The sequence below is a fragment of the Saccopteryx leptura genome, chromosome 1, assembly GCF_036850995.1.
Source record: "Saccopteryx leptura isolate mSacLep1 chromosome 1, mSacLep1_pri_phased_curated, whole genome shotgun sequence".
Taxonomy (NCBI): Eukaryota; Metazoa; Chordata; class Mammalia; order Chiroptera; family Emballonuridae; genus Saccopteryx; species Saccopteryx leptura.
In genome coordinates, this window is record NC_089503.1 from 247,688,421 (window position 1) to 247,700,611 (window position 12,191).

Genomic DNA, 12,191 nt, shown 5'->3' on the forward strand with positions numbered 1-12,191 from the left:
AAGGGACATTGCAGGCCCGGCCTGGGCAAGAAGAGAGGCATCTAGTGCTTGTTTTTTGGCTGCCCATCAAAAACAATAGCTGTCGTTTGTGGCATAGCCTTGAATAGGCTCAGATCCAATTCCTTGTGCTTTACATAATCTTCCCAAGTCCCCTGGCCACTTGGCCACTGATCCTCTGTTCAAACAAGACTAATTATGGACCCACCATATTGTAGCATGGTAAAAATTCAGGGAGGTAATAGATGTGAAGGCATAAACCCCATGCCTGGTTTATGATAAAGGCTCAATAAATCAGTGCAGGGCTTGTCCTGGGCACTCCTGACATGAGGGCCAGGTCATTCTCGGGGTGGGGGGCTGACCTGGACATTGTGGGCTATTAAGCAGTATCCCTGGCCCCCACCCGCTAAATGCCAGGAGCATCCCTCGTGACAACCACAAATGTCTTGAGCATTATCAAGTGTCCCCTTGGGGACAGAATCACCCCCCCATACGGAACTACTAATTTTATAGGTAATTTAGGAGCACAGCTAAATTGGTTTTGCTGGGATTAAAGGCTCTGTTAAGGTCAGTCTGAAAGATCACTTGAACTGGTTCCTGGGAATGGCCTTGTAAAGGTCACTCATGTCACAGTGACCCACAAAATGACCCTGCTGTAGGGGCCTTTCCAGAATGCTGCCTATATTCCTGAAGGGCAAAGTCAGACAGCAAATAGGACAATCCCCTCACAGCAGAGACCTGTCCTTCATGCTGCTTGGGGGAGGGTCCCCTTTTCCCTTGGAGAGCTCCCAGCTGGAGGACATGCCCTCTAAACCAGGGGTCAGCAGATCCTGTATGTAAAGAGCCTAATAGTAAATATTTGTCTCTGTGGGATTGCTCACCTCAGCCACTGGAGCAGGAAAGCAGCCATGGACTGTATGTAAATGAATAGGTGTGTCACAATACATTTATTTACAAAATCAGGTGCAGGCCAGAACTGTCATGTGGCTATAGTGTGCCAGTCACTCTGTGCTTTGATCCAGCCTCTGGGTTTGTGCAGCCAGGTTTTACTGTTAGGAACAGCACTGCTGTGGAATGTGCTAGAACAGGTCCCCCAGGGCACTTTGTTGCAGGAGTTTTTCCAGGACAAGGGTGCTAGACTATTTGGTTTCAGGCCCCCTTTCTACCCTCCAAGGTCTTGAGGACCCCAAAGAGCTTCTGATGATAGGGATTAGATTGATTGTTTTTGTTTCTTTTTGTATTAGAAATTAGAATTCACACATGCATGTTTCTTTTAATCATCAGAGTGGTGACATCATCCTGCATCATGAAGTCTCCTCTGTACCCCTGTGAGACTAGAGTGAAAATGGGTGGTGACTATAAGAGTTGTGGCTTTAGAGACCATTGAAATGTTGCTCCAGGGCATATCATCAGCTGTGGACCTGTAGGGTTAAAGGGCAAAGTTCAGTTGTCATGCCTAGTGTGCCCTCTCTATATCCGAGGGGGGCTAGGATGTGAGAAGGGTTGTGCTTGTCCTTGAGATGGTGTTCCCCTCTGCTTGCTCCTTCCTAAGTGGGCAGTTTTGTCACCTCTGCCATGTTTGCAATCCTGATCCCTGTATTTTCTTCTCTTTAGTCTGTCTATCTGGCCTGCACTTCAGGTTGCTCTGGAAGCCTGGAGGCTGAGACAGGAAGGTGGAGGCCTAGGCTGCATCCCCTGGAAGAAGGACAGAGTGGTTTCTCACTTCCTGTCTCTCCAGGTTCCCTTTCCTCCTCCAGCTTTGCATTCATCTTGGTAGAAGGCTCACACCACCCTCATTAAGACCCTGCAGTTTGGTTTACATCACCTCCACCTCTCACCCAAATTGCTGCCTCTTAAGCCAACTGGAGATCCACCACATACCAAATCCAGTGGCAGTTATTTACTACTCTTTTGTTTTGGGGCAGCACTCAACACCCTGAAAAGAGCCCTGAAAATGTGATGAATGGGCAGAAGCAATAGGCATAGCAAGCTTTTTAATTTTATTTATTTATTTATTTATTTATTTTTATGCTGGAAACGGGGAGGCAGTCAGACAGACTCCCCAATGTGCCCGACCGGGATCCACCCGGCATGCCCACCAGGGGCGATGCTCCACCCATCTGGGGCTTCGCTCTGCTGCAATCAGAGCTATTCCAGCGCTGGAGGCAGAGGCCACAGAGCCATCCTCAGCGCCCGGGCAAACTTTGCTCCAGTGGAGCCCCGGCTGCAGGAGGGGAAGAGAGAGACAGAGAGGAAGGAGAGGGGGAGGGGTGGAGAAGCAGATGGACGCTTCTCCTGTGTGCCCTGGCCGGGAATCAAACCCGGGACTCCTGCATGCCAGGCCGACGCTCCACCACTGACCCAACCGGCCAGGGCCTTATTTATTGATTTTAGAAGAGAGAGAAAGAGATAGATGGTAGTGGAAGAGTGGGAAGCATCGATTTGTAGTTGCTTCTTGTATGTACCTTGAACTGGAAACCTCAGCATTCCAGGTCAATGTTTTATGCACTGCACCACCACAGGTCAGGCAGGCATAGCAAGCTTCCCCCTGCCCCCTATCCCAGAGAAGGAGAGAGATGAGAAGCATCGACCCGTAGTTGTGGCACTTTAATTGGTCATTGATTGTTTCTCATACGTGCCTTTACTGGGGGGCTCTGGCTCAAGCCAGTGACTTTTGGACTCTAGCCAGAGACCATGGGGTCATATGTATGATCCCATGGTCAAGCCAGCAACCCTGTGCTCAAGCTGCCGACTTTGGGGTTTCGAACCGGGGTCCTCAGCATCCCAGGTCAGCGTTCTATCAGCTGCGCCAGCACCTGGTCTGGAGGGCATGGCAAGCTTTTTAATACAAGTTTCCAAAAGGAACAGAGTACTTAGTTTTTAAATTGTATATGTATTTAGATTTACACAGTGCTCATGGCATAAAACTCCAAATGTCCAGGACGTATACTTGAATTAAAAGAGAAACATAATTTAAATACCACAGGCAAGTTTGCCTTCAGACCTGAATCTGCAGTACAGGGTTATCTGCCCAAAACCACATGCAGTCATTTGGTCCTTCATATCTGTAGGCTTTGTAGCCATAGATTCAACTACCGATCAAAAATATTCCTGGGGGTGCCCTGGCCGGTTGGCTCAGCAGTAGAGCGTCGGCCTGGCGTGTGGGGGACCCGGGTTCGATTCCCGGCCAGGGCACATAGGAGAAGCGCCCATTTGCTTCTCCACCCCCTTCCCCTCCTTCCTCTCTGTATCTCTTTTCCCCTCCCGCAGCCAAGGCTCCATTGGAGCAAAGATGGCCCGGGTGCTGGGGATGGCTCCTTGGCCTCTGCCCCAGGCGCTAGAGTGGCTCTGGTCGCGACAGAGCGACGCCCCGGAGGGGCAGAGCATCACCCCCTGGTGGGCAGAGTGTCGCTCCCTGGTGGGTGTGCTGGGTGGATCCCGGTCGGGCGCATGCGGGAGTCTGTCTGACTGTCTCTCCCCGTTTCTAGCTTCAGAAAAATACAAAAAAAAAAAAAAAAAAAAAAAAAAAAAAAAAAGAGAGAACAAAAATATTCCTGGGGGCAAAATCCCAGAAAGTTCCAAAAAGCAAAACTTGAGTAATTGCCACGCACCAAGCACTACACTGAATCCTCGTGAATGAAGGGATGTGCAGGTGTGCCCTGCTGCATGTGCCCGGCCATAGCCTGTATGCAGATACAGGTTATGTGCAAAATACTATACCATTTTATGTAAGGGACTTGAGCATCAATGGTTTGGCTGTCCTTGGGGGTCCAAGACCAAATCCCCTGCAGATATTTAGGTATAATTACATATTGTACCACAGGCAATTTAAGGGGTTTTCAGTGGAAATTTTTAAAAAAAAAATTTTTTTTTTCTGTATTTTTCTGAAGCCGGAAATGGGGAGAGACAGTCAGACAGACTCCCGCATGCGCCCGACCGGGATCCACCCGGCACGCCCACCAGGGGGCGATGCTCTGCCCCTCCAGGGCGTCGCTCTGTTGCGACCAGAGCCACTCTAGTGCCTGGGGCAGAGGCCGAGGAGCCATCCCCAGCGCCCGTGCCATCTTTGCTCCAGTGGAGCCTCGGCTGCGGGAGGGGAAGAGAGAGACAGAGAGGAAGGAGAGGGGGAGGGGTGGAGAAGCAGATGGGCGCTTCTCCTGTGTGCCCTGGCCGGGAATCGAACCTGGGACTTTTGCACGCCAGGCCGACGCTCTACCACTGAGCCAACCAGCCAGGGTGGAAATTTTGGTTATACAGGATTTTAACTTCAAGTTTAATTTTAACGTTAGAATCTCTAATGTAAGGTGCCGCTTATTCGTCATTTAGTTTTTGTGGTTATTATTAATTAGCTGTTAGCCTTGGCATTGGAGTATTAGGATCTCCATAATGAACCCAGACCTTCGGTCACCTCACGTGGACATGTTAGCATGAGGTAAACCTGGGCCCAGTTTCCTTCCCTTGTGGTTCCTGAACATTTTTGCAGAGTTTTGGGGAAGCAGGGTTGGGGGAGAGGGACACATAGTACAACTCATCGGAGGGATCAGTTGTGCAAACTTCTTCTTGCTGACTACAGGGCCCTTTTGGAAAGTTCCAGAAGGGGCCTCTGAAAGCAGCGGGACTAGCTTGTGAATTATGGCCTGGAGGTGGAGCTTCATACCAGCCAGCCCAACCCAATTGCCCCTTGCCTTTCCACATCCTGCCCTGTTTGTGCCTCTGTCCACACCCTTTCGTGGGCAGGCCTGTCACCTCCACAGAGCCCAGCCCTTAAGCGAGTCTGTAGACTTCTGTTTAGCTGGCTTCCTGACCTGTCGTCAGGTAAGGGGCCAGGTCAGACCCAGTGAAGAGCTCAATCAGTTGTAGGTGTTAGTAGAAAAATAGCATGGGAGAGTAGTTGTGTGGGTGCTGAATCCAAATCAGGATTCCCCCTACCTCAGCCTCTGTGATTCTTCCTCCTCCCTGCCCCCCACCTGCACCCCCAGTGGCCATTCTGGTGCATTCTACCTCCTCTCACCTCTGCCTCCCAACCTCCCACCTCGTCCTCTCTTCTCTCCAGTTCTCTCTGTCTGGTGCTCTTTGTGAAAATCGAACCTCATGCTCCCTTCTGGCTCAGCTCTGCCACTGCCTCTGCTGTCAGGTGGCTGTGTTTCTTATCCTCTGAGGTTGTCCTCACTTCCCTTGATGTTTGTGGGAGACACATCTACTTTGCTGCAGTTCACTGTCATGTGCAGCTATGTAATATCCCTTTGTATGAATAAGCCACAGTTTTCCTTGCACATAATGCTTCTATGAATATACTAGGTAGGGACACTGGTGTCTGTGTCCCTCAAACACATGTGAGGAGGGTCTAACTTACAGGTTCTCATCTGGGGACAACTTGCCCCAGGAGACGCTGGGCCATGTCTGGGAACATCTGTGGTTGGCAAGACAGTGGGGATTGTGTGTGGGTGGAGGTCAGGGATGCTGCTCAGTGCTCAGAAATGCCCAGGATGGCCCCCCACAGAAAATGATTGCCTGAATAAGGTGGTATCTGCCTAACAATGGAGGGGCTGGGTCCCAGGTTGCAGAGGACTTGTACATCTTTTTTTTGCCATTTGGCTTGCCCTCTGCTGGTTTTCCTGTCACAGTTACACTGGGGATGTTTGTTTCTCTGTATCTTTTTTTTAAATAAAGTTTATTTATTTTTAATTTTATTTATTTATTTATTTTGTGACAGAGACAGAGAGAGGGACAGACAGGAAGGGAGTGAGATAAACATCAGTTCTTCGCTGTGGCACCTTAGTTGTTTGTTGATTGCTTTCTCATATGTGCCTTGACCAGGGGGCTACAGCAGACCGAGTAAACCCTTGCTTGAGCCAGTGATCTTAGGCCCAAGTTGGTGAGCCTTGCTCAAATCAGATGAGCCCACACTCAAGCTGGCGACCTTGGGGTCTCGAACCTGGGTCCTCCGCATCCCAGTCCGACGCTCTATCCACTGAGCCACCACCCGGTCAGACTATTTTTTTATTATTATTATTTTTTTTGGTATTTTTCTGAAGTGAGAAGCGGGGAGGCAGAGAGATAGACTCCCGAATGCGCCTGACCGGGATCCACCAGCATACATTCTAGGTCCATGCTCCATCCACTGTGCCACCACAGGCCAGGCAATAAGGTTTCTCTTTGAGAGCAATCTTAGCTTCTCAGCAAAATGAAGAGGCAGGTTCAGAGATTTCCCTTATACTCACACAGCCTCCCCATTGTCAACATTGGGCGCCAGAGTAGTGCATTTGTTATTGATGACCCTATATGTACTGACACATCATAGTCACCCAGAGTCCATAGGTTACATTAGGGTTCACTCTTGGTGTCATAAGTTCCACAGGTTTGGACAAATGTGTGAATACATGTATCCACCATTACAGTATCACAGAGAGTAGTTTCTCTGCCTTTAAAATCCTCTGTGCCACCCTCCTGACCTGTAGTAGCGCAGTGGATAAAGTGTCGACTTGGAAATGCTGAGGTCGCTGGTTCGAAGCCCTGGGCTTGACTGGCCAAGGCACATATGGGAGTTGATGCTTCCAGCTCCTCCCCCCTTCTCTCTCTCTGTCTCTCCTCTCTCTCTGTCTCTGTCTCTCCCTCTCCTCTGTAAGATGAATAAATAAAAAAAAATTTTTTTTAAATCCTCTGTGCCATACCTGTTTATCCTCCCTTCACCTGGCAACCACTGGTCCTTTTATTGTCTCCATAGTCTTGCTTTTTCCAGAATGCCATGTACATGTGCTCCTTGATTTACGATGGGTTACATCCCGATGAATCCATCCTGAGTTGAAAATATTGTAAAATCAAAGATGATTTAATACACCCAACCTTCCGAGTATCACAGCTTAGCCCAGCTCACCATGAACAGAACACTTAGCTTCTGGTTGCGCAAAATCCTCTTGATATAGCTGACCGCACCACGGGAAAGTATTGGACTGTGTATCACCAGTCTGGGACAAGATCTAAATTCAGAATTTAAAGTACGGTTGCTACTGAATACATATTTCTTTTGCACCATCAAAAAGTAAAAAAAATTGGCCCTCATTAGTTGGCTCAGCAGTAGAATGTTGGCCCAGCATGTGGAAGTCCTTGGTTTGATTCCTGGTCAGGGCACACAGGAGAAGCAACTATCTCCTCCCTCTTCCCCCTTTTTTTTTTCTCTCTCTCTCTCCACCTACTGCAGGTAGGGCTCATTCGAGCAGGTGGGCTCTGGGTGCTGAGGATGGCATCATGGCCTCACCTCAGGTACTAAAATAGCTTGGTTGCCAAGCAATGACCCCAGATGAGCAGAGCATCACCCCATAGAGGGTTTGCTGGGTGGGTCCTGGTCGGGGCTCATGCAGGAGTCTGTCTCTCTGCCTCCCTGCCTCTCACTTAGTAGAAAAATAAGAAATTGAAGCCCTGGCCGGATAGCTCAGTTGGTTGGCACATCGTCCTGAAGCACAGAGGTTGCTGGTTCGATCCCCTGTCAGGGCACATAAGGAACAGCTCAATGTTCCTGTCTCTCTTCCCCTGCCTCTAAAAAAAAAAAAAAAAAAAAAAAAGGAGAGAAAAGTTAAAAAAAAATTGCAAGTTTAACTGTTATAAGTTGGGTATTGTCTTTAGTAGGAATCATATATATATATATAGCCTTTTTGGACATCTCTTTTCCTTTAAAAAAATTTTTTTTTATTGTTTATTTTATTGATTTGAGAGAAAGTCAGGAACATTGATCTTCTGTATATTCCCTGACTGGGATTGAATTGGCTACCCCTGTGCTTTGGGATGATGCTCTAACCCAGTGGTCGGCAAAGTCATTAGTCAACACAACCAAATATCAACAGTACAACGATTGAAATTTCTTTTGAGAGCCAAATTTTTTAAACTTAAACTATATAGGTAAGGTAGGTACATTCCTTATTGAGGTAACGCCCACAAATGGTATTTTGTGGGAGAGCCACACTCAAGGAGTCAAAGAGCCACATGTGACTTGTGAGCCCCAGTTTGCCGACCACTGTTCTAACCAACCAAGCTATCTGGCCAGGGCCTTTTTTTAAAATCAGCTTGAGATTGAATTCATACCATACAATTTACCCCTCTGCGGTATGCAGTTTGAGGCCCTAGCTGGGTAGCTCAGTTGAAGTGTCATCCTGACATGCTGAGGTAGCAGGTTTGATCCCTGATCAGGGCACATACAAGAATCAACCAATGATGGCTTAAATGGGTGGGGCAGCAAGTTGATGTTTCTCTCTCTCTCAGTCTCTCTGCCTTCCTCTTACTGTGAAAATAAGAAAATAATTTAAAGTGTGCAATTTGATATTTTGTTCTATATTTATAGTGATTTGCAATGAGCACAGTAAGTTTTACGACATTTTCATCACCTCCAATGGAAACCCTGCACCTTTTAGTTATCATTGCCCTTACTCACCCTGCCCCTGGCAACTATTAATTCATTTCCTGTCCTTCTGGATTTGCCTGTTCTGAATGTTTCACATAAATGGAATCATACACTGTGTGACATTTGGCGTCTGGCTTCTCTCACTGAGCATCATATATGTTCAAGGTCCATTCATGTTGTAGTGATTGTCGGTGCTCCACTCCTTTTCATGGCTGAGTAATACTCCACTGTGTGATGGACATACTGTGTTTATCCATTCACCTGTCAGTGGACTCTTGGGTTGTTTTCATCCTTAGGCTACTGTGAAACATGCTGCTGTAAACTTGGGTGCACAGATTGATGTGTCTCTTCCTTTACATTTGTGTCATCTCTAACCTGTTGTCATGGATGTTCTGTGTTGCCCCATGTTAGAGGGCTGCCACCACATCTCAGTCTCCCTGGCCTCCCTGTGATACTTGGGCAGTGCCGGGCACATTGGAGGCTTTTACTTTGTGCTGGGTGAGCAAGTAGAGTGGGTCTTGCATGTCTAGAGGGGTTTCAGAAGAGCCCCGATAGCCTTTGCAGCAGAAGGCAAGTGATGATGTGATCAGATGCATTTTTCTGGGGGAGAGAGAGCAGCAGATTCTTGGGTTTGTGATGAAGAAATCATGCCTAACCAGGTGGTGGCTCAGTGGATAGAGCGTTGGACTAGGACACGGAAGACCCAGGTTTGAAACCCAAGGTCGCCGGCTTGAGCTTGGCTTACCAGCTTGAGTGCAGGTTTGCTGGCTTGAGCATGGAATCATAGACATGACCCCATGGTCGCTGGCCTGAAGCCCAAGGTTGCTGGCTTGAGGGAGGGGTCACTCACTACTGTAGCCTCCTGGTCACGGCGCATATGAGAAAGCAATCATTGAATAACTAAAGTGCTGCAATGAAGGATTGATATTTCTCATCTTTCTTTCTTTGTACCTGCCTGTCCTTATCTGTTCCTCTCTCTGTCTCTCTCGCTTAAAAAAAAAAAAAAAAAAAAAAAAGAGCCTGACCAGGCGGTGGCGCAGTGGATAGAGCGTCGGACTAGGATGCGGAAGGACCGAGGTTCGAGACCCTGAGGTTGCCAACTTGAGTGCGGGCTCATCTGGTTTGAGCAAAAAGCTCACCAGCTTGCACCCAAGGTTGCTGGCTCCAGCAAGGGGTTACTCGGTCTGCTGAAGGCCCCCGGTCAAGGCACATATGAGAAAGCAATCAATGAACAACTAAGGTGTCGCAATGAAAAACTGATGATTGATGCTTCTCATCTCTCTCCATTCCTGTCTGTCTGTCCCTATCTATCCCTCTCTCTGACTCTCTCTCTGTCCCTATTAAAATAAATAAATAAAAAATTAAATTAAAAAAAAAGAAATTATGACAACCCCTGGACGGAAGGATGACCTTGGACCCTGGAACTTGCTTCAACAGTGACCCATGGTACTGTTTGCATATTGATGGCAACCAGCTTTTGGTAAAAACTGGCCAGGAAAATCGATCTTTTGTGTGTGTTTTCCTCTCTGTTTCCCGTGTCTTTAGGGCAGTGCTTATGAAGCAGGTTGTTCTACCCCAAGGAGACACTGGAAGTTTGGAGACATCTGTGGTTGTAACGACTGAGGTTGCTCCTGCATTGTGGGTGGGGGCCAGGGATGGTGATTGACGCCTTGCATTGCTGAGGATGGGCCCACGGAGAACGATCCGGCCCCAGTGTCATAATGCCGAGGGCACAGACCTGCCATAGGGGCATCAGGATAGAACAAGGTGCACTTGCAGGTCCTGTCGGGTGTTGGTGGAGTGCCGTGGGATAGTTGCTAATAAAAGATAACTCTCATGGATGCAGAATGTTGTGGGGGTAGTGGGGTGTAGTAGTGGTGGAGGAGGGTAAAGGGATAAATGGTGATAGACGGAGACTCGACTTGGGGTGATGTACAGGTGATGTGGTGTGGAATTGTGCTCCTGAACTGTGTAATTTTGTTGACCAGTATCACCCAGAAAATTCAGTAATAAGAAAGAAAAAGTTAACTCTTTGGCCTCTTGAGACATTGGGATGCAACTTAGAAAGTAAAACTCTTTCATACCAGCGGAGTCACAGCCGGGGTGCAGATTGCTGAGCTGTGCTGACCACAGGGTCCTGTTAGTAGTTGTCTAGTATGCGTGGAGTTAGCATGAAGGAGTTAATAGAGAGGGGTGGAGTTAATGGATCTGAGAAACTGCCCTGACTGGGTATATCTGAGCTGGACCCTTACCAAGGAGACTAGTGGATGTTGGGTATGTCTCTTTGGACTCACATAAACTGGGTCTCCTCTCTGGGCACTGCTGACATTGGGCCATCCCGGGTAGTGTGGGAGGTTTTGCAGCATTTCTGGCCCTACCTCACCCCATGTGACAAACATAGATGTTTCCAGACATTGTGTGCCACTGTCCCCTGTGTGCTGGATCACCCTCACTTGAGAACTGGTGATAAAGACAATGCATGTTTACTGTAACGAAAGTAGCAAAATACATAAAGTACTAAGGAAACTTCCTCTGATACCCAGTGTGTGTCCATAGCACAGCAGAGTTATGGGGACATGACACCAGGAGTCCTCATTTGGGATAGTCTGGGGACCCTGGGGAAGGAGGGCACAGGTTCTATTGTTTTTTCTTTTCTTTTTTTCTCTAGGTAGGAGGTGAGATAATGAGGTAGACTCCTGCATGTGCCTCAACCAGGATCCACCTGACAACCCCATCTAGGGCCTACGCTCAAGTATGGAGTTATTTTAGCACCTGAGGCTAATGCTCTTCAAGGGAGCTATCTTTAGTGCCAGGGGCCATGCTCTATAACCAGTGGATCCAGAGCCACTGGCTGTGGAAGGGGAAGAGAGAGAGAAGGGGGGAGAGAGGGGAAGAGAAGCAGATGGTCCCCTCCAGGAATGGAACCCGAGACATCCATATGCCTGGCTGATGCCTTTATCTATTGAGCTACCTGCCAGGGCCAGGTTTTATTGTTTTATACTCCTAGGGCAGATTTGGCCTTTGGTGCAAGGCATGTTCCTGCTGCCTGGCACCCAGCAGACTCACTAAATGTCAGGTAGGTGAAGGACCTGTCTTGGTATCTCTGCAGATGGAGGACGGCCACACCCTCTTTGACTACGATGTTCGCCTGAATGACACCATCCAGCTCCTGGTCCGGCAGAGCCTTGTGCTTCCCCCCAGCACCAGCAAGGAGAGAGACTCCGAGCTTTCTGACACAGATTCTGGTTGCTGCCTGGGCCAGAGCGAGTCGGACAAGTCCTCAAACAGTGGCGAGATGACTGTGGAGGCGGATGGGAAGGCGGGCTTAGCAGATGAGGATGTGTGGGATGAGACGGAGCTGGGCCTGTATAAGGTGAGGCTCCTGCAGAAGGTTTAGGGTTGGGGGTACTCCCTGCCTGGTCAGTCTCTGTACCCCCGAGGAGCACTGCCCACAGCCGTCTGTCTTCTCTGGCTTCCCTACCAGCCAGCCGTAAACTTATGAGGACTGGCCAGCTCCCCTCCATCCCTGTGGCTGGGTACCTCCAGTCCTGCCATGATGCCATGAAAACCTCTAGAAATTTCTTTGTCAGAAACATACACTACTCCAGATGCCTTTCTGATCCCTAAAGTAGAACCCTGGGTCCGGGCCTGCAGGCTCCTTTTCGTGGCCTCTGTAGTGGCTGTAAGATTTCTGAATTCACTGCTATCAGTTAAGATCATGAAATTTCACATAATGATCTGGGTTCCCAGCTTCTCTTGAGAAATGGGTAGTTCTGGCCTTCCTGGGCTAATGGCCCCCCTC

The 12,191-nt window shown here is 48.6% G+C and overlaps 1 protein-coding gene across 5 annotated transcripts in view; it reads left to right on the top strand.

Moving 5' to 3' along the window:
• Positions 1 to 12,191, top strand: part of UHRF1 (ubiquitin like with PHD and ring finger domains 1) — a 49,252-nt gene that overhangs the window by 9,586 nt on the left and 27,475 nt on the right. For all 5 annotated transcript variants that reach the window (XM_066344794.1, XM_066344792.1, XM_066344793.1 and 2 more), the window contains exon 3: positions 11,499 to 11,762. In XM_066344794.1, coding sequence (XP_066200891.1) covers positions 11,499 to 11,762 — 264 coding nt within the window. The remainder of the gene's footprint in view (positions 1 to 11,498; positions 11,763 to 12,191) is intronic.